We start from the raw sequence: 26214 nt of genomic DNA, 5'->3' as shown, positions 1-26214 counted from the left end.
CATTTCCCTGGTGTCTTCAAGGCTATGTTAACATCCTCTTTTTCTAGTGTCTTTGAGAAATACAACTATATTTTCTCCATCCTGTCCAAGATGATACCCTTGAAAATTATTCTTCCTTATGACCTTTTAATTGTTTCTAGCTGTCCTATTTTTTCTTATTTCTGTGGAGGTAGGGCTCACTACAGATTAGGTTAAAGTGGGTTGATTTTTCTGTTTTTCACTGTTCATTAGCCTACATCGTTCTTGGATCATGAATTTCAGATAGAAGAATTTTGTTGTAAGTTCTTCAAATACTCTTTCCTTCTTTGTTTATGCTTTGCCTCATTAACTTTTCTTCAGCTTGTAAATATAATAATTGCTACCTTCTGGATACAGACTTCAAGATTTGTATTTGTTCTGCATCAGCAGAATCTTTCTGAACTCCCTGCTTATCTTGCCTTACCATTCTTTTCTTTCTGCTGCAAGAGGGACTAGGTAAAAATAGGAAGAAAAAAAAAATAGATATCCTATCCACATCACTTCCTAAAATTCTCTGCCTGCATCATCAACAGTACACACTGAGTAAAATGATATGTGACAGGCAAGTATTAGTAAGGAAGCAGTTAATGTGCTAACTTTGCTTCTAGCGCTCTTACAGACATAAAGGCCGTGCTACTTATTCTTCCTTGGGTCTTTCTGTGGTTTTTTTAGTATTTAGTTATTTCGATAACAGAAAACCTGAAGTAATTAAAAGATTTTGTGAACATACATTGCAAGAAAGCAAGCATTGTATTTCTTCATAAGAACAAAATTACCTTTAAGTTTTTAGATAAGCTTTTTGAACTTGTTTCTCACTCATGTTGAGATTTTATATGTCACTTTAAAGCTGAATTAATCATAAACAATGTCGTTTTGTATTTGTAAAAAAAATGTACATTTTAGAAAAAATACTGTTGGTATTTTCTTTGAGTTTGCCTTGAGAGAAGCTTCAAATGCACACACATTCTTCTCTCAGGACAGGACCTGTATATGAGAGTTTACTGTTCCACCTCTAGCTAATAGATCAGACATCCTACATTGTACACCTTTAATTGTCCAATTCTCAGAGATAATACATTTTCAATTTATTGTGCATTTTATATGAAAACATGGGTACAAATATATGCTGTTTTCACAGTGGAAGCAGGTCACTAGCAGAGTTTCTTACGTCTGTGCTGTTAAAAATTTTCATGAATGATCTGGAAAGCATGACTAGTGAAGTGTCAGTGTCACTGCAGATGAAATTCAGTATGGATCAATATAAAGTGTCAGGGAAATTTCTTTTTTTTTATCTATGTAACAAGGAGCTTGGAGTTAGCTGGGACTGCCAAAAATTGAAAAGTTCAAGTTCTATGAAAATGTCATCCTAGTGCTAAGTACAAATAAAGAAAAGCAAGTACAAGTATAACAGGGGTAACCTCAATGGCTGCAATTTTTCTCTATTGTTATGACTAAGGTAGAATAAGTAATTACATTCTTATTAATTATGCATCAGTAAGTTGTATAGCCAGCTTTCCAGGAAAGGTGGTATTGAAGTTTATTATACTTCATTACATTTACATTTATTTCAGTTAATGCATTAAAAAAAAAAAAGCCTATCAGCTTCTCAATGATTCTTGGTGTTAATTTTATGTTATACAGTACCTATGTATGTTAAAACCTCTGAACTTTAAAAACCCCTCTATTTTCCTTAAAGTACCTCATTGGAGGCAACTTTTCTTCTTTTTTTTTTTAAAAAAATTTTTACGCAATTTTCCTGATATGATACACGTCACATTTAGCCTTCTTTAAAAGGTTTTAGATTTATCATTTTGGTGGAGTCTAACACAACCCACTTAGTAACTGTAGCTCAATCGATTATTCAAGTGTTTTACTGGAGCAGCCTCCACTTCAGCTGATCCTTTCTTAAAGGACTTGAAGTGATGAATGAAATTTGGACTCCAAGGTATATTTTCCTATATTGCAACAGGCATTTCTATCCATTTGAACTTGTAATGTCATGGTATCACCTAATTAGCATGCTGAATCAATATGAAATGGTTGCAATTAAAAAGGCGTTAATAGAGAAGACAGAAGTGCATGGTGATACAAAACGTTTCCTTACTCCATGGTGTGTGAAACTTGGACATGGATTTCACTGGGTCTTTCTTTAATAGCACTTGAGCTTTTCTTGAAGTCCTGTAAATCAGTGGTCTCCAAATTTTTTTAGTGTGTACCTCATCACTAAAAATTTGTGAGCATACACCCCCAATATATCTATTTTTATCTATAACTCACGTGTTGCTGAAGTTCTAATATTTTCTTCCTGCACACTAATGGATTGTCTTGTGCACAACCTGGACTATGTGTGCCCTGCCTTGGAGACCTCTGCTATAGGTCCATTTAAAAGTGTATGTTTGAAAAAAAATCTATCACCTATTTAAAAAAATTTTCATATTTTTTATTATGTGAGTAATGAAACTTCAGTTAAAATGTCCCTCTACTTTTCTGAGTTTTTCATATTCTTTCAGTTGTTTCTGCTGCTAACACAGATTCTAATTATAGAACTTGTGTTGGATCAGTGTGGAAGGGTTTCGGTACTGAGGGTGGGGCACACAGTGGTGGCTCCTGTGAGAAACTGCTGGAAGCTCCGCAGCTCCAAAATCTCCAAAATCTGGCCCTGCCTATGGCCCTGCAAGAGCTCATCAGGAAAGCCGGATGTGCCTCTTGCAGGGCAGGGGAGAAGGGGTGGTGAGAACACCAGAGCAGAGGTATTAAGGTCAGGGAGGAAGGAGGGGGAGGAGGTGCCCAAGCAGAGGTTCCCCTGCAGCCTGTTTTGGGACGGCAGGCTGCCCCTGCAGCCCAAGGAGGACCACAGTGGGGCAGATGTGGACCTGCAGCCATGGAGAATCCTGTATGAGGGGAGGTGGCTGTTCCTGAAGCACGCCATGACTGTGGGTAGACCATGCTAAAGCAGTCTGTTCCGGATGGACTGCATCTCATGGGAGGGACTCATGTTGGAGGGGTTTGTGAAGGACTCTCTCCCATTGGAGGGACCCTGCGTTGAAGCAGGGAAAGACTGGAAGGATTCCACTGACAGAGGAGGAAGTAGTGGCACAAAGCAATGTGTGATGAACCAACTGTAAACCCCATTACCTTAATCCCCCCCCTGCCAGTGGTGGAAGGAAGTAGAGAAATTGGGAGCAAAGTAGTTTGGGCCTGGGAAAAATGGAGGGGTAGGGTAAGGTGTTTAAAGTCTGATTTTGTTTGTTCTGCTCTGATTTGATTGGTGATAAATTAAATAGATTTTCTCCCCCCCGAGTCGAGTGCATTTTGCCCCTGACTTTAATTGGTGAGTGTTCCCTCCTTGTCCTTGTCTTGACCCATGAGCTTTTGTTGGATTTTCTCTTTCCCATTCCACAGTGGGAAGAGGAGTGAGCATATGTGGTTCTTTGTTGCCAGCTAGCCCTTAACCACAACAACTGTCAAAGCTTGAGTATTTCTCTTTTCCTCACTAGACTCTATCCTCTTCCATCAAATAACTACCTCTCCACATCATTTTCACTAGCTGCAACATGTAATAAGGAACAAGCTTTTCTTAGGCTAAGCAGAAAACTCTGTTGTCATATATGTTTTAATTGATACATTTATTTTATAGTTTCTTTGACCACTACATGCTTAACCAAACATTTGTATCCCTGTATTTGGTAACTGATAGTAGTGAGTCTTGAATGAAGGGTAGCTGTAAATGATTCAGCGAGAAGCATAAATGCAAAATATAAGGTAGCGCACTTGGAATAACTTGCCCATCAGATGAGTGGAGTTGTTAAGCTGTCAGCAGTGTATTCTACACTGCTTGGATGTACATCAGGGGAAAAAAATCTACTATTGGAAGAATCACTCTGCTTTTTCACTCTCTCTGAATTGATGGCCTCAATAACTTCTTGCTCCAGTAGTTTTCAAATGAAATACTGTTTATGTAAAAAATATGTCTTTCAATATCACTGTTAAACTCATCACTTTTTGCTTTCATTGGCTGGCTGCTGGCTTTGATATTTTAAAAGAGCAAATAGCAATACACGTTCTCCTGTTTATTTCCAATAAATTATGTTTGCATCCCTTTGTGGAAAGATACACTTCTTATTTAGGAAGTGCTTGTGGCTTGTAGCTAAAGCAGGTTGGAGTACAAACAAGCAAACCTCCTTCCCTTGGGGAATATAACAGTTTAAAATGGAAACTAAGGAGGAAGAGGCTCAGGAACTGCCACAGGTTGCAATGTGCTGTTTTTATATCTGAAGGGTAGTGTGACTCAAGCCTGAAGACGCTGTCATTCTGGCTCAAGTCTGTCTCACTTCAGCTCTTAAAAAGGATCCAATAATGTTTCTGTTAGCCTAGTTGAGGTGTAACTAGTTGCCAAAAAACAAGTCTGGAGAGCTTGCTGCTTCTCAGGACGTCAAGACTGCCATCGCTGTAATTTGTTGTTGTAGAAGGTTATACTACAGGGGTTATGCTTGTTTCCTGTTTTGTTTTTTTGGGTTTCCTCCTCTTCTTTAATCCAGTAAACTCTTACTCATTTCCTCTTCAAATGAAACAATTCCAGTATTTTAATCTCTCCTTATATGGAAGTCTCTTCCATTGCCTCCACTGGTTTCTTTCATCTCTCAATTCTTCTCTCTTACCAAACTTCTTAATGAGTCTGTCTCACAGAAACTGAAGGCAGAATGTCAAGTGAGGAATATTAGTATCACAATTTCCCAATGTTAATTTAAATGCCGTGTATTTGTGTTCATGGGTGAAATCCTGGGTAAACTTACTAAGTCACTTATGTTATCTTCAGTGGAGCAACAATATATTCTTCAAATATTTTGCTTATCTTTTTGACCTTCAGATCTACTTTGCCAGGCACTGGAGATGTTTCTATGATGAGTCATTCTTCAATTGTTGGAATCCATTTTTAAAAATCAACCACAATTCAGAGCAGTAATTAATTTCTGTCTTTCAAGGTATGTCATCTTGGCATTTCATGTGCAAGTTGTGCAGTTCCTTAGCATTGTTAGGCTCCCTTCTTCCCTTTCTAGTGTCACCCTAGAGGGATTAAAATGGGACTGAGAAAATGCAATGGTTATATACAGTTGTGCTTCAGTTCCTTGTCTCTGATGATCCCGTGTCAAAGATTTGAGACCTGAAGAATGCATTATTTAGCAGACACTAAAGCATGTTTCAGAAGTAGTTGTGTATTTCCAGGATTATTTGTTTCATCACCTTCCTAGGGCTTGAGATGAGGCTGTCTGGCCTGTAGTTTCCTGGGTTCTTCTTGAAGGTAGAAGTGAGATTTGCTTTCCTCCAGTCTTAGAGCACTTGTCCTAATCACCATGATTGTTCAAAGTCTGTTGAGAGTGGGCCTTGCATTGACATCAGCCAGATCCCTCAGAATTTCTGGCATGCATTCTGGCAGGGCCCATGCACATCAACTGATACCATGCAAAAAAACCTGTGTCTATCTGTAAGTAATAATACATATTTATGAATTTTAGGGTAATTTTAATAGATATCTAAACTTTTTGTTCACATTAAAAAGTGTTTAAAATAGTTTATGCACAGGTTACTTAGTGAGTTCAGTGTAAAATCATGTTTTTAATTCCATTATGCTTTTGGCCATCAGCATTTATTGACCATATAAAAAACAATTTTCTTGACCTTTAATGAAAGAAACTTGAAGATACTATGTAAGTTTTACAAATGATGCTAATTCTTTTTTGAGTACCTATTCTTTTTGAGATGTATAATTCTGACAGTGACCATGTAATCTGTCAGTTGATTTTTTTCAGAAACCTTGGAAAATTATTGTTAAGAACTTACCAAACAAAATCAAGGTGTAAAAGACTCATAGTGTTTATTATATTAATTTTGATCAGTGTGAGCAAAGACAAGGAGCAAGAGGCTGCTCCATATTGCCAGTAGAGTAATTCTCAAATGAATAGAAGTACATTAAAATTGAACTTTAAAAATTCAGAATGTACAGATGAATCAAGCATGTTGTGTCGTGAACATTAGTCTTTTATGAAAACTCTCCATAAAAGTCTGAGCTACCGCTGGACAAATGATTGCAAATGGTTTATTGTCTCCTACAGTTTATTGCTTAAATCTCACGTCATGGGTGAAACAATGTAAACAACAACCCACTGTGAATCTGGATACCAGGTTTTATTTAGGAACCAAGGAAATAATCAGGGTTTTTACCTTACTTGAATGCCTTCTACACTGGCTCATTTGCTCCTTTCCAGCCTTGCATTCACTAACTCCCCAATGCCTGTACCAGTAAGGAGATAGCAGCTGGCCAGGGAAGGCTGGCCACAAAGTCATGTTCATTCTTGCTGTGTCACTGCTTGCAGTCCCCTGGCCTCCATCCCCCATTTCCAGCATGTTACCTCTAAGTAGAATCTTCACCTTCATCTTTCCAGCCCCCTCTTCTTTCTGATAAAACTTTTATTGGGATCTTTCTTTTCCATCTCCTCTTCTTTCTAGACCCCTAACCTTACAGTATTTCCAGTCTAAATAGGCCATGTGCAGAAACACAATGAGTAATCAGCCTTATAGTTGGTGGTTCACTTTCCTTTTCTCTCTATCACTGGAAGATTGAAGGTGTTCCACTTTTACTTAGTCTGGGTGTTATAAAAAATGGCAACAAACCAGTACCAGTTGCAGTTAGCAAGTAGCAGGCTTCTGCCAACTGTTAGCATTCAGAATTATAGCTATTTTTCACCTAAAACATTGGGATAAAGCAATAATAGATAAGGAAAACAAAACAAACCTCATTGAATTACAAAGTTTTTCCTGCTTGTAAAATTTAGAGTGCTGAACTACTTGCATACATATCCAGAAAGCTCATCAATTCCAAATTGTCCATATTCAAGTTTCCTTATTTCAGAGCAGAATAAAGAAAGAAACAGAGTCATTATAAATCTATACATGTCTAGATTTTATGAAGTTGTAACTTCTATTATATGTTAGTGTCCTGACAACCTGAGTTTAATTTTAAAATCAGATGTCAAGATAGAGATCAGAGATGAAATCTTTGGCTTATATGCACTGCCCTAGCTCTGAGGACTTGGATAGGACTCTGAAAATTCAGACTGTCTTTGATTGCCAGGATAGAATAGCAAAAATAATAAAATGCTTTCCTTTCTCTTAACCCGATGAAGTTGTATACACAGTCATTAGTTGTTATGGTTTGATCAGTGCCTGAAGGTGAGTAATGTATAATGGTGTATTTATTTTTTAAGTGGTGAATGCCAACAGTTCTTGTAGGGAAGGACTCTGTTAGGAGTACCTGCAGCAAGTCAATGGGATACATTACTCTTAAAGGCATTCCAAATGGGAGAGGGTAGCAAGAGAATGTCTCAAGATACTGCTAATTATGTGGTTGATGGTTTCTTATGCTATGAAAGGCATGGGTGCTAGATGACAGCTCCCATTATGTGAAGCTCAGTTGCTCATAATGGTAGGATCTCACCTCCTGTAATAGTTCAAATCCCTTATGGACTTCGAACTCAAAACAATCAGTAAATCATTTGCCTCTTTTTGAAAGCAGGACATTGCCTCTGTGAGTTGCAATAGCTTCTTGTTCTCATTTCCAGCTGTGCTGAATGATAGATCTGCTCCTGAGCCCAGAACAAGGAGCACTGGCCATTAACAGCTAAGTCAGTAACGACTCGATGAAATATTAATGTCAGAAATGTTGTAGTTCAGTATCTCTATTTCATGCAAAGTTGAACTAGGGACAATAGCAAAGTGTACATTGCTGTTCTGTTGGAAGCTGTTAGGGTATGGTGTTCCAATTTTGGTGCTTTTCCTTGAGAAAGGTCCCAGACAGGGAGTGTTTCCATGATCAGTTTATTATGTGAATAAGTGGAGATGTTAATATTGTTCATAAAGCTGTTGGAAGATATGCTATGGAAAATCCAAAATAAGAATTCCTGAACAGAAGAGCTGAGGCTCTGAATTTAGATTGAAACTCTGAAAGAAGTAAGTAGAGAGAGGTTCGAAGGCTTAGTGATGTGTTTATAGTGGTCTGCATGGCTGAGGAGTTTCCAAAATTCCGAAGACTGTGTCTTCACATGTGTGTCACAGTTCCATAGATTAGATGAGAAGAGAGGAAAATGTGAATTACCAAGGCCCAAAATTACTCCTTGATAGTCTTTAGGACAGCAAGAGGACAGACAATATCCCTGTCAGGTACTTCCATATGAGACAACAGCAAGGAATCCAGGCTTCTCACCTGTAGGCTGACCAGCACAGATGCTACCATGTATTTTCTATGCAGAGAGGTTACAGCATGGCTTTTTACTCCAGAAAATGTTTTCCTTGCTCCTCCTTTTCCAGTCCACCTTTTCTTTAGGTTCAGTATGGTTTTCATCAGTAATTTGATAGAATCATAGAGTGGCTAAGGTTGGAAAGGACCTTAAAGATCATCAGGTTCCAACCTCCCAGCAGGGGACACCTCACACTAGACAAGGCTGCACGAAGCCTCACCCTTTAGATACTGGAAGGCTGCTGTAAGGTCTCCGTGAAGCCTTCTCTTCTCCAGGCTTGATATCATCAAACAGCTGGGCTATTGTAGCTCAGTCGGTGTCTATGTGTGGTAGGATCGCAGAGGTGTCTGTTGTCTGACTGTGGCACCTTTTCCTCTTGGTGGCTGCATGGTGGTGATATAGAAGCCCAGAAAAATGAATCCTTCTTGAATTCCACAAAGCAATGATCTACTGAGGAGGTGTTGTCCTAACTCCTATGATACAACTTCAATATGAAATTAAATGATAAAGTTAATATGCTTGTATTTTTTTTCTGTTTGTACAAGTGGAGAATGAATACTTGTTTTTTAAATAACATTAAAGTATTCTGTAAAGTTTGAGTGTTTGATCTTTCAAACTTCTTTGATTTGCTTGGAATTGCAGAAAAACGTGTGTGGTTATGTTGCACAGAAAAGATGGTTGACTTTAAATCCTAGACAAAGTAAAATCACAAGAATTCTGTTTAGCACCTAAAATGTGTTACAAGGACTTGTTTCCTACTACACCAAGGACAGCATTACTACTTCAGAGCAAGCATTGCCGTAATGGTAGTGAACTTGACTGCTGTTGTCTGGAAAGTAAACAAACAAATAAATGAAAGTAACATATTTTAACAAGTATCCTTATGTGTTTGGAAGCCCTTGAGGTGGAAAAAAATGATTGGCCTAACATTGTTAAGTAAATATAAAATTACTTTATTTCAGTTTCGGCGTGTTCTAACATGTCAGACTTTTAGGAAGCCTTAATTTTATGAATGAAGTAAACTTTCTAACATGACTTCTTATGGAAACTAGGAACATAATAATTCTGGGAAAATAAATGAAATTGTGAATTAAACAAACTGTTAGATAATTTGGATTTCTTTAATAAAAAAATTTAAAAAATAAAAATAATTGGCGTAATTTAATCCTACTTCTGTGAAGATATTCCACATACCTTTGTTAAAAGACCCCCAGACTGGAAATTGGTTGAGACTGGAAACATGATTTTCTGTAAACATTTTTGGAAGAGTTTTTCCTAAAAGAATTTTGTGCACAGAAGGAACTGCATCCAGGGCACAGGTCTTTGTTGGTACTCCTTTCTAATTAGTTAAAAACCTTTTATTCATTGGTATGCAGATTTTTGGTCCTCTTTTCATTAATATACAAGAAATAAGTTAAGGATTAAGCTTATCTGGGTCTTTCAGGAATTAATTTGAACTGAACCATTAAAAAAGATGTGGTTTTTTTCTCATAATTGCAAATTCGGAATGTATTGCTATGGAGAGACAAAGCATTTCTATTAAGTGGCTGCATACCTGTTCACTCATACTGATAACCTGTAAACACACATTTAAATCACCTGTTTAAATGTCATTCTGAATGAGATTGGATGTTTGAATATGTGCTTAATGTTTAACGACATTTCACAGGTACTGTTTTCCATTACAGTATATGATCTATAACACATTTAATAAGAAAAAGAAAATATTTCATTAAAGGATGTATTTTTAAAGTATTGTGGTAGTGACTGCCTCTGTATACTTAATAGTTTCTTAAAACACTGTCATTGTTTATAGTGTACACTAGAGCCTTTAACTAGCCCTTGTAACCTTTGCAACTGATGCAGTAGTTGCAGACTCACATAATTTTGAAGGATTGGTACTTCAGGAAATGTACAGCAGCCTTCCAGACTGCTCTGCAAGGTTTCTGTCCTTTTTGGTGGTTGGGTGTATAATTACATGTTTCCTTTTTAAACTCTAATGTGTGTTTTCAACTTGAGCGGTCAGTTTATCGATGCCAAGAGAGGCTGCTGAATAAGGTACACCAGATAGTCACCTGAAATGGTCCATTTTTTATACACTTTACTTGTCTAAAAAAAGTATGTTTCTTTACTGGTTGTATTGAGTTTATCTAATGTATGTCTGTAAAAGACTATATTGAAAAACTTTCAACATTTGATTGAACTGTGCCCATTTCTGATAGCTGTTTAATATGCTATTATCCTCCTATGCTTAATTGGAAAAATATTATCAGAGGAGTTATTGCTGCAAATTTATAAAAGAAGCTTAATTCTTTTTCCGTGCCTTGTGATGTATGGTATACCATTGGTTGATGGTATATCATCAGTCTTTTAATATTCAAAATATGATGACCAGTACATAATTCCAAGTTCGTGATCGTAGTGACCAAAAGGTGCTTTGCTTTGTTTATGATGATGAAGCATATTAGCTGTGTTACTAATCTTACTCATTTCTTGAATGGTCTTGTTGTTACAGCTTCTGCTACATTTGAAGACTTTCAAATCCGTCCCCATGCTCTTTTTGTTCATTCGTATCGAGCACCAGCCTTCTGTGACCATTGTGGAGAAATGCTGTGGGGGCTGGTGCGTCAGGGACTCAAATGTGAAGGTAAGCTGCACTGAGATGTGATTTTCAGTCTTGGGAGGAGAACTGTCCATTCTACTTATACATGTTGTCTCTGATGCTGCTTTTAAATTGGTTAGGCATCAGAAAAAAATCACAGTAGGTAGAGAGAGTAAGAACTATCAAATTAATTAACTGATTATGAAGCTAATCCTTTTGACTGCTCTGAAGCCTCCCTAGACATGGCTTTGTAACCTGAAGTGCAAAAAAATTGTCAATAACCATTTTTAAGAAAAGGATTTCTGTGTCTTACATGTCCCTTATGAGCCTGAACCTGTATCTAATTCTGTATCACATTAATTAAAGTCATTTTACTGAAAAGACTGTCAGTCCATATGAGGTTGTAATAATTATCTTTTCTCATTTTGCCACAACTATTTCACTTGTGGCAGACTGTATCCACAGAATATACCATTTCCAGTGGAAGATTTCCTTGCCTCCCAAATGTGGATCACAGAAATTTCTTGCACTGTGAGTCCATAGATTTTTTAAAAATCAAAGAAAAAACACTGATTATAGATACATCTATTCAGAGCTCATAACACTATCTCCCTAAAAATCTGTAGAACTTAGGAATTAAACGAGCAGAGTAGAGGAAGAAAGTTGTAATTGAAAATACCGGTGGTGATTTTTAACCCATGTTGTTTTTTATTTGAAAATGTTCTTTGCTTTTTCCAGGAATAAACCATAATCAGGTTGTTCTAACTTTGTATTTTCAGGATGTGGTCTAAATTACCACAAGAGATGTGCATTTAAAATCCCTAACAACTGCAGTGGTGTGCGGAAAAGGCGCCTCTCAAATGTTTCCCTAACAGGACTCAGCACCGTTCGGACAGTTTCTGCAGAACCCTCGACCAGCATGCCGGATGAAGCCCTTCTGGTATGGGATTCTCTAGCTATAGAGGCCATGGGTGTTGCTGCTAAGAAACAATGACATTTAGTGCTATAGGACCTGGTTTTGCCTGTTAGAGACTGCAGAGGAGGGTGGTGTGTAAATTATAAACTGTTGCTGTGAGAAAAGACACCTTGACATAAAAGGGAGGTCACCATCTTACGGTATGTGGGTTTAAGGTATGTGACACTTCTGATACTCCCTGTACTCTCCTCCCTTTGGCAGGAATTAGGTTATTTTGAAGTGCATCTTGGAGGAGGTCTGAAACTGGAAGTTGATTTTTGTCTGTATCAGACCATTGTATCCATTGGTTTATGACATAGGAAAGATTTGCCTCTGGACAACACTGTGATCCAAACACCACTATATCAAACAGAGTATCCATAACTATTAAGGCTATGCTTAATTAGTTGTAGCCTGTGTATTTACAGTATTTCTTTGTGTTAAGAAGAAAGCAGGAGAAATCTCCGTTATTTCCTTAAAACAGATCTTTGTGGTGAATGCATGTATATATTCTTATAGATGTGTAGATGTTTATGTACAGTATACACACAGGCATGCATGACTCACGATCATAATACACTTGAATAGTTAAGAATTTACACTGTGTGTAAAGGAATCCACTCCTAAATGAAAGTTTTGAAAACCTTAAGGTTTAAAAGAGAGGAAAGAATTTATAAGTACACACAACAATTATCATGTTTTCCTCTCAATTAAAATATTAAACTTATTAAACTTGACATACTAAAAGGACACTATTGCAAATGATGTAGACCTGGTGTTATATGCAGTGCCATCTACGAAGCATAATTATGTCCTTATGCTACTGATTATCATTAGCCTAAAGCTACTTGGAAATTAAGGTTAACATTACGAATCTGTATTTTTGATTGAAAAGCTGCATAAATCAGTAAGGTACTTACGTTCTGCAAAAACTGCAGCAAGAAATCTTTATATATTATTCGTAATTCTCTGTAGGTTGTGTCAGAAATGCTGACTTACTCTGACCAAGACAGAAAATTTTGGCCTCAGCTGAGAATTGTTTCTGGAATTTTGGTAAAGCAAATTCTATGAGTGACATCCTGGTGTACTCTCTATAAATATTCACTTCACTGTACAGTTAGAAGACAGCAAAAAAAAAAAATTCAATTTGAAAACATTTTTAATTATATGACTTCGTTGTTTGCCGAAATATTCTGAAATGAAATACCTGTTTTGCAAACTTGCATATTTTAAAACTGTTGAAAATATTAAAATTGCCAGTGAAGAAATAAGTAAGTTTCATATACAGTGCAGGCTATACTTGTCTAAGAACTTGTAATTATTAGTGTACCCATGCTGATGATTCAGAACATCACACATGCGCACACACGTGCCTGCACAAAGAAAATATGTTTACAGTAGATACGGGGTGGGCATTAGCCTAGATAAATGAAATAGCTTTCCAATTTCACCTTTATTTCATGAAATCATGGCATCATTTACCAGTTCTTAAGAAGTTCTCTCACATATGGCTTCTATATGTCTTTTCTTTTGGTTTGGGTTGGGTTATTTGCATTTAACGTGTTTCGATTTTTTTCCCCTTTTTTTAAAGTGTGCATAATCTTTGTCAGTTCTCCTGTATCAGATCTGTCCTTTGGACTCCATTCTTCTGAAGTACTTGTGAGATAAGTTTTATGGCGGTTTATACTATGTTCCCTCTCAAAGCATGCACTTCGGAATGTGTTTGATTTTTCTACAGCCTGTGTGAATAGGATAAGAAATGTCATCCTTGTTCACAAAATGGTATCATTCGTCATTGGTATTAGTGTGGCACTTGAATCACTGGTAACAAAATATAATTTCTGTTTGGGACCACTGAATTCAACCAGGTATGTCAATTCGGTGATTCTTCTTATGTGGAATCAGAGCAGTTGAGAGAAAAGAAGTTCCTGGAAACCTCTCATAGATGGAATTATTAACGAAGTTATTATTTCAGAACCTTTTTGTCTAGGTTGTGTGAATCAAAGAGAAGCCAACTTTCACTCACAGTGTTAAATTTAGCTTGTAAGTCTGGCTTCTGGAAAAAACGCCACTTATAAATTGAAGAAGTTATGCCCTAACTTATGAAACTGTGGCATTCAAAAAATTTTTGCGACAGGACTTGATGATCTTAAAGGTCTTTTCCAACCAAAACAATTCTACGACTCTAGGATAATGTGGATCCTGCAAAGGGTACTTTAATTATCCTTTCATAGGGAACCACCACACACAGAGACAGTTTCAGTTTGGGTATAAATGTTCTTATTTGCCACTAAAGCATTTAATTTGAGCTGAAAATTTACTGGGAGCAATATTTAAATACAGCTTTTTAAATTTACCTCTAAAGAATAAAATCTGAGCAAAATCCGTTTTTTGGTTCTTCATTTAGTAGTGTAAAACTTATCAAACAGAAATGCTAAAAATATGTAGAACTAGAAGGATGCTATGTAACCAGATTTTTACCTGCCATAGCTCAAATGCAATTCTTTTGCATTCTATTCTATAATGTAGAATGGAAGTATTTCACTTCATGCTTGCTTCTAAAGTAACATTTTCTGCCTTTTCCTCCCCTTTTTTCCTTTGTTCTGTTTTTAATTCTTTCCAAACTCCTGTCTCAGTCTCCTGTCAGCCCTGGCTATGAGGTATGTACTGAATTTACCCTACTGCCTGTCATACTATCAGGAACATCCTCTTTTATGGTTGTCAATGTTTAGTGTGAAGACATGCAGGAATTTAATCAGGTTGGTATTTTATGATGTTTAGAACTCTACAGCATTTCTTTTAGTTTTAGAAAGAGTATGTGCAGTGCAAAACCCCAAAGTCTGGATTGCAAAGTCAGGGTCATAATTCTTATATTAAACAGTAAAATGAGCTAACATTAAAATATTTTTATGTAAAACTGGCATTTTCATTTCTTGGGCATAATAGAGGTCAATGGTTGGGACTGTAGCCTTGTGGGAGAAAAATTTCAACCTACATTTTGGAACACTAGGAATTTGCTGGAGTACTGTAGAAAATAAACATTTTATTTCAAGCTGAACAAACCTTACCTTTATGTGCTCACCAGCAATAAACTTTTAAAACCATAATGCACTGTAGTAGCTTTTTTTCAGAATATCGTTGCATTAAAAATAGCCAATCAGGATTCTGCATTTCTATGGAAATAAACATGAGCTGTGTACAGCCAAGTTACAGCTAAATATAAAGAATAACAAATGTATCTTAATGACAAGACAGTTTATGTGTTTTGTGTTTTTTTAAAATAGGTACTTTATGTCAAAATTTGTCCTCTTTGACTTTCCATATGGATTTTCCAAATAAATTTGTTTCATGATTGAAGTTTCAAAAGGTTTTGAAACAATGAACTCTTGGCATCTTCCCCTTGCCACATGCATTTGAGGTGCAGCCAAAGAAGAGCAGGCTTTGTAGATGTTTTCCTTTTTGGATAGTTAATCTGAGGAATATTTTGTTATGCTGAAGTTAAGATTATTATGGCCAAACATGTATCTCTTTAAAAGGAATAACTTCATTTCTTAAAGCACATATATTCTTATTGTAGTGTGCCTACATATCACAGTGCGCCCCAGAAATACAGTTTCGCAGAACACCCATAAAATAATGCATACAAGCATATATAAAAAAAGATTTATGTAATATCTAAAATTATTTTATTCTACATACGTGCTATCTGAAAAATCTAGAAATCCAGATAGTGATAGATTGCTCTACATTAACAGTTATTGAAATTAGTAATGAAAAAAGGTAAGGTATTTAGAAGAAAAATAAAATTGTCTTTCTTTTCTAAAAAGTATGTTAATCATCTGTTTTTAATTTAAAATACATTTATGCAACACAAATGAACTTCTATTTGTTTCTACGTATTTCCATTATTTTGGTAAGTTTTATTAATTCTTCTAGAAGCAATGAATACTGATGTATTAAAGTAATTTTTTAGACACATTGGCAGTGATTTCTTAGAAAAAGCCTAGCTGAGCTTTGCATTTTAAATAGGAATGCTGTATTTTATGGGGCACAGATAAGTGGAACAGAACAGAGTAGAATAGACTAGACTATTTCAGTTGAAAGGAACCTGCAGTGATCATCTAGTCCAACTGTCTGACCACTTCAGGGCTGACCAAAACTTAAAGCATGTTATTAAGGGCATTGTCCAACTCCCTCTTAAACACGGACAGGCTTGGGGCATCGACCATCTCTCTAGGCAAACTGTTCCACTGTTTGACCAGCATCTTGGTAAAGAAATGCTTCCTGATGTCCAGTCTAAACCTCACCTGATGCAGCTTTGAATTGTTCCCACAAGTCCTGTCACTGGGAGAAGAGAGCAGACCTCCCTCTCTACTTCCCCTCCTCATGAAGCTGTAGAGGGCAAAAAGGTTGCCCTTTGGCCTCCTTTTCTTCAAACTAGGCAAACCAGAGTCATTAGCTGCTCCTCACAGAACATGCCTTCCAGCACTTTCACCAGCTTTTTTTTCCTCCTCTGTACACATTCAAGGCCTTGCACACCCTTCTTAAATTGTGGGGCCCAGAACTGCTCAGGGTACTCAAGGTGAGGCTGCACCAATGCTGAATACAGCAATAACCACCTCTTTGACTGACTGGTCATGCTGTGTTTGATGCTCTCGTGGCTGCCAGGGCACACGGCTGCCTCACTTGGAGCCTGCTGCAGACCAGCACCCTCAGATCCCTTTCAGCAGGGCTGCTCTCCAGCTACTCCTCCCAATTTACATTTGTACCTAGCATTACTCCATGCTAGGTACATACTTGTTAAGTTTCATTCCATTAATCATAGCCCAGTGCTCTAATCTATCTAGATCTCTTTGTAAGGCATCTTGTCCCTCAAGAGAGTCAACAGCACCTCCCAGTTTCGTATCATCGAGTTTGGTAATAGCGCATTCAGCTTCTGCATCCAGATTATTGATAAATATATTGAAGCGGAATGGCCCTAGAAGTGGACCCTGAGGAACAGCACTGTCACCAGCCAGATGTAGCACAAATCACTACAGCCCTTTGAGCTCTGCCCTGCAGCCAGTTCTTCAACCAGTGCACTATGAACCTGTTCATCCCACAGTCAGACAACTTGTCCAGGTGGATGCTCTGAGGAGGCAGTACTAAAAACCTTACTAAAATCTGGAAAAACTACATTCCTTATCCACTAGGCAGGTGACCTTATAGAAAGATATAAAAATATTTAAACAGGACTTTCCTTTTGTGAACTCATGTTGATTGTGCCTGATGATTGTATTATTTGAATGCCTTTCAGTAGTATGTGGTCATCTCCATAATTTTTCCAGGAATTGAAGTGAGACTAACAGATTTGTAGTTCCCTGGGTCTTCTCTCATGCCATTTTTGTAGACTGGAAAAATAATTGGCTAACTACGAGTCAGTAGGGACCTCCCCAGACTCCCAAGAATTGGCAGATTTTTACAGATTTACTTACTATCTTTTGAGGGAGAATAGGGAGTTATGTTTTCCTAAATAATTGACTTCATTTTAGCTTAAGACAACCATTTAAATATCACTGACAGAATACAAAGCATCAGGTGTTGCCTGCCTCTGTAGATTTGTTATAAGCAGAGCTGGCTTGAGGCATGTCAGCTATATATAGGAGAGTGATTTTGCAGAACTACGACAGTAGAGACTGTAGGAGGGAATTGTCTTGAGCTCTTGATAGCCATTTTCTCTTTCTCTTGTATCTAGCTCTTAATACAGCTGTTCTTATTTCTTACTTCACTGAAATGAGTCCCTGTTTCACCTGAGTAAAAAATTACCACTCTACTGAACCTTCCTTTTCAAACTCAGACAGAAGACAAATCTTTTCCCAGTTCCAGTCTCTGTAGAACCTGATATGCCTCCCCAACTCACTGGACTGGAAAAAAGGAGCTCTTGAGGGAAGGGTTAAAAACAACCTAGAGTGTTGCAGCTGAGAGCAGTTTCATGCCTTATGCCAGCTGTGATTAGTAAGAGTCCTTTTCTAATGGTTAGAGTTCATTAGACCAGGGATCCTCAGAGGCAAAAATTAGTATTTCCTCTTGAATGAAGACACTCAAGTCAACTCTGAAATAATACCACTCGTGGTTATGTTCTGCTCTTGTCACCCTCAAGCTATCCCGCCATGCTCCGGTGATGTACACTGCACATTCCTCTCTCTTACAAGGACTTACTTCCAGTGTGCTCATTTGTTTAATAAAAATCCTATGCTATTTTTGGGAGTGCTCCTGGAATTTTCTTGAGGTCCAAAATCTAGATGTTATTTAAAAATAATAAAAGTGTAAAATATAGCCTATGAACTAAATGAATCCTAAGTAAAGTTTACATTGATCTAGTGCCAGATTCACCAGGTGAATCTAGGGTTATGCACTGAACAGAACTGAGAATCAAGATCTCGGTGCATCTGACACTACAGGTTAAGTATTTAAATAGGAGTTTAGGTTAATTCCACAGTCTTTAAGGTATGTTTTTTTTGTTTTGTTTTGTACAGTTATTTAAAATATCAAAACATATTAAAGGTAAAAGACAACTCAACAAAAACTACAAAAATGTAGTTCCTGTTTTCTTAAAGCATTTCATGTCTGTGACATTCAAAGTCCCACTGAACCCTGAACTGAAACATTCTAGGATACAGAAAATAAATTTGGAATGGTTTACCTCCTACACTCCTGTGCCATAAAATAGTAGTAGTCCCTGTACTAGCTGCCATGCACTAAATACTGCAGTACTGAATTTCTTGTGACTAATTTACATTACAGTAGGGCTTTTCTGGCCTCATTTGGCCCCATATTATTGTTTTAGGAGTTCAGCACAGCCAGATGAGACCTAAAAGAGGATCAAGCCAATTATTTTAAGTTAAAATATGTTTCTTTAGGAAAGTGTCAAATGTTGTATCAATTTTGCACCTAATATTTTCCAAATACCTAGGAAAATACGTAGAAAATGGTAAAGAGCTGAAGGTGTACATGTCCTGAAATTCCATATGTGCCATGCCAGCTGATGTTCTTGAATGCAACTTGTTTGTGATCCCTTGGAGAGATTTTATGGGTATTTGATTCTTCAGCTTGGAAGAGGAAAGAGGTTCAGGTTGTTCTTGTGTTCAGGGGATTGCCACTTGCTTTTAGATCCCCTATTTTGTTTTTAGGAAAGACATACAGTAATAATATTTGGCAGACTATGATCCTCCATATAAGCCTCCACAGCTTAAACTGAGGACCTGTAGATGCTCTGTGACTGTGGCAGAAGGAATGCTTTAGGAATGCATGATACATGTAAGCAAACACACTCAAGTGCTAAGGTTTTGTAGTGTCTTAAGTACTAACACAAGGGTTTCCATGTATTTAAAATTAATCAAAGTGGCAGAACCTGCAGTACACGTTTTACTTTCCTATAGCATCTCTGAAACATATTCATGTTGGCACTGTGTCTTCTGAAATGGTACAATTCTTATGTGCTATTTGTATTCTCAGGAATTGAGGCAATCAGTGCAACCTTTTATTTCTACTAACCTGGCCCAAACCTGTGCAATGGTGTTTTCCCTTTATTTTGTGCATTGTGACATCCTTCTGTCCCCAAACTCCCTCTCTTTAGACAAGTCTCGTCAAGCTGGTTTGTCTACACCTCCTCTCTCCTTTGCCAAATCTTTTACCCAAAGCAGTGACTGTTCGTTAAGCCCAAAGGCCTGCTGGTTTTCCCTGATTTGGTTAGAATGGTGTGGAGACAGTGTCAGATGGGATGCATTTACAGAGATACTGGGGAAAACAAACAATATTCATATGTGATGGTGTGAACCAGGATTGTTCCCTGAAGGGTTTTATCTTGAATTATAACTTGGCTACACCACCTTTGCATCCTGCTATGTGTCTTGTTTCCTTTTTTATTAGTTTTTCACAGTGGACATAACTGAGTCTGGCTTATGATGTAGACATTCTAGTAGTGCAAGAGACTTACATATTATATATAATAATTTATCACTTAAAGTTATTATACTTAAAATTATGAAGCACATACTAGAATGTCAAACTAAACCTAATATTTTGAAGGAATTTGAATCTGTAAGATGCAGGAAAAAAGCTTGGTTCTCCAAGAGCCCCATTATGCCTGCTGTCACTAGTAAATACTTCGCCAGCAAAGGGTTTTGTTTTGGGAAATCCTGGACTCCGAGAAGTCAGTGTAGTCACACAACTACTGCTGAAACCCAGTAATCTTCTCTCACTACTTTACAAAATAAGGCCAGTTAGAGACAGAGCATTCAAACCACTGTTTGCTAGCATTGATGTCTGGGTGGAGAAACAGGATACATAATAATTTTCCTCTGTGGATAGTTTAATATTAACAGCTTGTACTGAAGTCTGTTCTTCAGTGTGTTTACACATGTAATACTGAAGTGTTTTTCAGACCATAGCTATTTAACTGTGATGCTTGTAGCATTAAATCATACACTTGACTTAAAGAGAAGAGTGCAATAAGCCTTGAAAGACAACACAGTTGATTGCATTCTAAGTGTGGTATTTCAGTATATTTAACTGAAGATTTATTTCCTTGAATTCACTTAATTACAGTCACATAGTTTAATTTGTAAAAGAAAGTCAACATTTGCATTGCATTAAAAACATACTAGTTCCTGTGGTTACAGAGATACCTATCACCTCATTTGACAGTAGCTTCCTGTGAAGAAATTGTATATGAACTTAGAAAGGCTTCATCTTCTGTCTTCAATATAGGAAGGAAATTCATGTTTCAATGAGTATGCTTCAACACTGAAAATGAAATTTCATGCGGACAGTTATGGCTGTTAGGTGCTTTTTTAAATATACATCACTTTGCTCAGTTGTCCAAGTAAATAAAAAAAAGCATGCAATAATTTGTTTCTTTTGTTAAGGCAAGCACTTCAGATGTGTATGAATATCTGTAATTTTTAATTGAATATTTCATTGTAAAGCATGGGAATAATGTCACAATTCTTGTGAATACTGTTGAAAAATTATATATTTAGGGGAGTATAGGATGTGTAGCCTGTTCTCATCTGAATTAAGTTTACAGACACTAATGTGTTTCTGCAAGCATGATTTAAATGTCAAAACTGAAGTATTTCTTATCTGACTCTTCTGAAACATGAAGCTCTTCAGTAAATTTTGTCAGAGTCTCTGGGACATTTTTAGTCAGACTGTTGAAACCTTTCAAAAGAACTGAGACAAAGAGCAGTCTATTTTATGTTTTAGGCTAGTCTGTGCAGTTGGATTGTGGGAGTGTTCCTTGTCTTTGCTCCCAAGAGGCCAACTCCATATCCAGTCAGTCAGCTTTTTATTGCTTTCCATTAGTCCTTTCAGGATCTCCCTGAAGTTTGGTTTCTGTGCCTGGAAGAGATAGATGTGGTGCTAGAAGACAGCCAAACTCACACAGGTAATGAGAACAGCTGAATCCATTGACAGGAAATCAGTATTTATTTCAGTTTTTTACGTTTATTTTGCCATGGATTTGGACAAGGTAAAAAGGGGGGATCTCGGGAGGGATTTTGACCTTTGTGGTAGCAGTTGTGTGGATGACGTTCTCCTTCCTGTAATGACAGGATTATAGACAATGACTTTGTCCTTCTGGCTACTGTAGACAAGTTGTTGTCTCTGTGAATAGCTTTTAACAAAGCTCACTAGATAAACCATGAGTAGTAACTTCAGTATATTCAAAAAATTCAAAGACATTGAACAAGGAGAGGCAAGGCATCAGCTAACACGGAATGCCCCATGTTGGGGAAAAGCTTGGCATCTCTCACTTCTGGGAATAAAACAAAAATAGAAACGTTTTTCAAAATTAAGGAGTAAACAAACAGTGGATTCTATTAAATATTTTCATAATTTAAGGTGTAATTGAATTGAAGTCTCTGCATTTGATCAGTGTCACTGGCTTGGCTGGACATCCCTACAGTTGAATATCTGCATGTTTCTTTGTGTTTCCTGTCACTTGGAAAATCATATTCTGAGCTGTGAAAGTATAGATTACCTTGCTGGGATGATTGTTCTAAAAATCTGTTTAGTCTTTGGAGCCACACTGGCTGTTAGTTTCCATGGTGTAATCCAGTTAAGCAATCATTTCCTGGGAAGTTTCCAGATTTGCTGAGTCAGTATTCTGGCTGATTACCAGGAAAAAATAATTTATCTTTCTAACAAACTAGGCACACCAGCTGAAAAAAGAAGGTGCTTTGTGGAAGAGATTCTTGCTTTTGCAGTGTAAATGGGATGATTCCTAGTTTCCATTTCTTTCAGGGACTTTAAATTGTGACTTCTGTCTGATGCTAGAAGTGCTGAAAGTTAAAGTTGAGGAATATTGACAGGAGTTTTGGAAGTTATTGGAAAGAGAAGCTCATTGTTGACAGGAGGGAGGATGTATATGTCCTAATTGGTCAGTCATCAGAGAGGTGATGATCAGGACTACTGATGTCTCTTCTAGAATATGGGAGAAGTTACAACCCAACTTAACCTCTTACTTGACCCTAAGCCACTGTAAATTAATATATATTACTCTGTGCTATGCTGCTATTGCATAACAGCCCAGTGCTTGCAGAATGGCAAAGAAAAGTTGAAATATTTTTTTTGTAAACAGAAAAGGCTGAAAGGTCTTTTCTACAATTTGTTTGAGTGAGCTTAGGCCTACCTCTTTCTTTTCACTTGTTTTGAGGTAAATGTGGTGAAATTGTGTTTATTTATTCTTGAGCTTACTCTTCACTCTAAGTGTATTATTTTTAACAGAAATGTAAGCAGCACTTTGAATACTAATATCATGTTAAAAAAGTAAAGTAAGGGCCAGTCATGAACATGTGACTTTCTGAAGTAGGTATTCCAAAAAGGTAAATATTGTTTAGTAACTACTACAGCTTCTAAATTACTAGCAAAACTGTAGTTGTTTACAAAAATGTGAAGGGAGACTAGAAGTAAATCCATCAGAAATTATAGAATCATAGAATGTATTGGGTTGGAAGGGACCTCTAAAGGTCATCTAGTCCAATCCCCCTACAATAAGCAGGACATCTCACACTAGAACAGATTGCTCAGAGCCCCATCAAGCCTGACCTTGAATGTCTCTGGGGATGTCCCCAGCACCTCTCTAGACAACCTGTTGCAGTGATCCACCACCCTCATATTAAAGAACTTTTGTCCTAATGTCCAACCTAAATCTACCCTTTTCTAGTTTGAAACCATCATCCTTTGTCCTATTGTTACATGCATTTGTGAACAGCTCTTCCCCAGGCTTCCTATAGGCCCCTTTCAGGTTGCAATAAGGTCCCCCCAGAGTCTTCTCTTCTTCAGGCTGAACAACCCCAACTCCCTCAGCCTGTCTGCATAAGAGGGGTGCTCCAGCCCTCTGATAATTTTTATAGCCCTTTTCTGGTCATGCCCCAACAGGTCCACATCCTTCTTGTGTTAGGGGCTCCAGAACTGGATGCAGTAACTGTCTCTTTGTTAATAGAAGTTTTTAAAAACAAGTTTAATAAACAACAGTGCAAAGCTTATCAGGGGTAACTCAGTTTTTGATCAAAGCTCATGGTATGAGAGACTGTTGCAGAGTTAGCTTTCAAAAAGGATTTTGTCAATGTAGAGCACATAGAATTCACTGCTTGTCTAACCTGATGTTTCCTCAGAACAAACCAGAAACATATACTAGCACATTAAAGCTGAAAAACTTGCCATCAAACTTAAAAAGCAAAAAATATAGCAAAGAATTTGTCCCACACTCATACTGTACCACACCCAAGGTTTGACCAGAGATCATCTATACAGCACATCTCAGTGGTTAGAGACAAAGTTGTAGAGAACCCTATTTCTCCCTGTTAATCACGTAAGAGCCTAAGATTAGCCTCAGTATATATATTTCAGCGATGCTACTGATGTTTCTAAAACCTACAAGGCATTTTTTGAGAAAAACCGGGCCACACCAGCTTTCTAAAATCCTTTGAGCATGAGTTTAACTATATATAAGTAATTTGGACTTATAAAAAGCTCTTAGCAGTGTTCAGTTGCCAAAATAGTGTTTGATTTGTCAGTAATTTGGAAAACAAGGGCAAATAATGACAATACAAACTAGATTTAGTTTAGATAATATTACAGAGGGTTCTAAGAGAGATCATATGTTAGGAGATATTTGGATCACTTATATTTCAGACAAGAGTGAGATTGTAATAAATAGCTCTAGTGGTAAGAACAGTAAGCTGACATACTAATTAGTGCAGTGACATAATGAAAGCAAACAATAAAACTTTCCTTGTAGAAATTCTTACTCCTTTTCAGTTAAAGTACATCTTGAGAGAATAGTGTCACTACTTGTGAGTGTCAAGACAAAGGCAGCAAAGTGTTGTAACTAATGCATTACAGGTAGTCATTAGAATTAAGGCAAACCTTTAAATAATTGCTTTCTTCAAAAAGAAAATACTTATATTAAAAATGTTGTGTGTCACATGTTCTACTTGTGAGCACTGAAGAACAAATTCAGAGCTAGATTATCTGGCCACAGCATCAGGTTGCCTTGTAAGGCACTGCACTAAGACCAAAGTAGCATCAGTCTGGACCCAAACTGGCCTGTTCTACACACAAGACGGAGATGATTTCATCGCTATTTCTGGCTCCTTGTGTGAGCTTTCTCTTGTCCACAAGTGTCGAGGGCTGTCATTTGCAGGTAGCTTGCACAAGCTGGGCAGTGCAGCTTAGGCTGCAAATGTGGGCTCATTCTTTCCTTCCTGCTGGGCTTCCATTCTCCCTTCCAAAGCCCTGTTCATGTTGATGTCATAAGGCTTAATGCCTTCTGCCTTGGAAATATTAGGCAAGCAATATTGCTAACTAACAAATAGGATTAAATACATTTAATCCTAAACTGAAACTAGTTTGAGGTGGGGTTTTTTGTATGCGTAAGAGCTTTACAGAGCATGAAGATGTAAAACTCAGGAAGTAAACATGTAATATCAAGGTGTGTAATCATACTTTTTCCACTATTATTTGTGATGAAGAGAGATGCTTTCTTACTCTTGTTTCAGTCTAGTTTGCCTATGGTGACCACATATACCTGGCTTATACAACATATAGTGCATATTTCTCCTGCATTTATACAGTCCATAAGCTTGTGATGGTGACGGTGTTGTCAATTGCAGGGCAGCTCTGATGTTCAGCAAATCTGTTGCATGTACATCTTTGGGAAGACTGATAGTTCTGCAATATAACAAAAAGAAAAATATTGGTCTTCACAGTAAGAAACCTATCTGATCTTTGGAAGGAAGAAACTTTTTTTTCCCCCCTGCAATGGCAAATACACTATGAAGGCAAAGCCTGGACCTTGTTTGCTTCTTCTGCCATCAAAATTCCTCTTTACTCCAAGATTTTCAGACAGGAGCATACATAAATATATTTCTTTTTTTTTTTGGTGACTAGGAAATAATAATCAATCAGCTTTCTCAGATGCAGAATTTCCTACAACATTATTAGTTTGAAACAAAACAGTTTTTCAAGTTAGGCCAATCTGAAATTTCAGCTACTACAACTTTTTAGGCAGCGCAGGCTCACTAGGGAATGACTCCTTTTCTAGCCTTCATTTATCAGATTATTTGCAGATGATGGCAAGAAGATGATGAGTTTTAAATGATCTAGCTGCATCTTGTCACTTTTTTTCTTCTTTCCATATTAACTGCAAGTGTAGTTTGGTTGTTTCTCAAGGGCAATTCTTAGAAGAAGGTAGTTTTCTGAGTCAGTTGTTTTCTGGGATAGTTACCACAAGTACATCTAAATGAATTTAGTAGAGGAAAATAAGGTAACTTTTTTTTTTTTGGAAATCCTTTTTATTCCATACCCTAGACTATGTGTCGCACTCCATACATATTTGTATAAATGCATTTAAATACCTATTGTGTTCTGTTGTGCATAATCCAAAAGTGGTAAGGTTAGCAACAGCAAAAAAGATAAATAAAGGAGATGGAAAATACTAATCTGTTTTCTATCAAAAACCTGCATGCACATACAGTTGGGTAATAATTTTCTTAATATTTATACAAAAAAATGCAACCTTTCAAAGCTACCCTTGACATAAAACAGAATATACAAGAGATAAAAATGCTTGTGTTTTTATTGGAACACAAAATGCTTTTCTGAGAAATCTTTAGTGAATTATTTTCATTTTGATAAGAATTTATTTTTTTAATTCACCTGTTTCAGCCCTAATGTGAAATGTATGATAGTAGTATTGGTAAAGATTTTGTTTGATACTGTTTCAGTTTTTCAAAAGCAGTCTTAGAGAGGGTATGTTGCCTTTTCCATTAGTATTTTAAAGCACTTACAATACTTTTTATGAA

At 37.1% G+C, this 26214-nt stretch overlaps 1 protein-coding gene across 2 annotated transcripts in view; it reads left to right on the top strand.

Moving 5' to 3' along the window:
• The window catches only part of PRKD1 (protein kinase D1), a 126254-nt gene that overhangs the window by 74316 nt on the left and 25724 nt on the right, over positions 1-26214 (top strand). Inside the window, exons 3-5 of one of the 2 annotated variants that reach the window (XM_051621756.1) lie at positions 10825-10956; positions 11691-11851; positions 14503-14526. In XM_051621756.1, the coding sequence (XP_051477716.1) occupies positions 10825-10956; positions 11691-11851; positions 14503-14526 (317 nt within the window). The remainder of the gene's footprint in view (positions 1-10824; positions 10957-11690; positions 11852-14502; positions 14527-26214) is intronic. The other variant, XM_051621757.1, reaches the window with a different exon arrangement.

Source organism: Apus apus, chromosome 5 (genome assembly GCF_020740795.1).
Source record: "Apus apus isolate bApuApu2 chromosome 5, bApuApu2.pri.cur, whole genome shotgun sequence".
NCBI classification, from domain to species: domain Eukaryota; kingdom Metazoa; phylum Chordata; class Aves; order Apodiformes; family Apodidae; genus Apus; species Apus apus.
The sequence above is the reverse complement of the archived record's forward strand: the minus strand, read 5'-3'. Positions and strand labels throughout refer to the sequence as shown.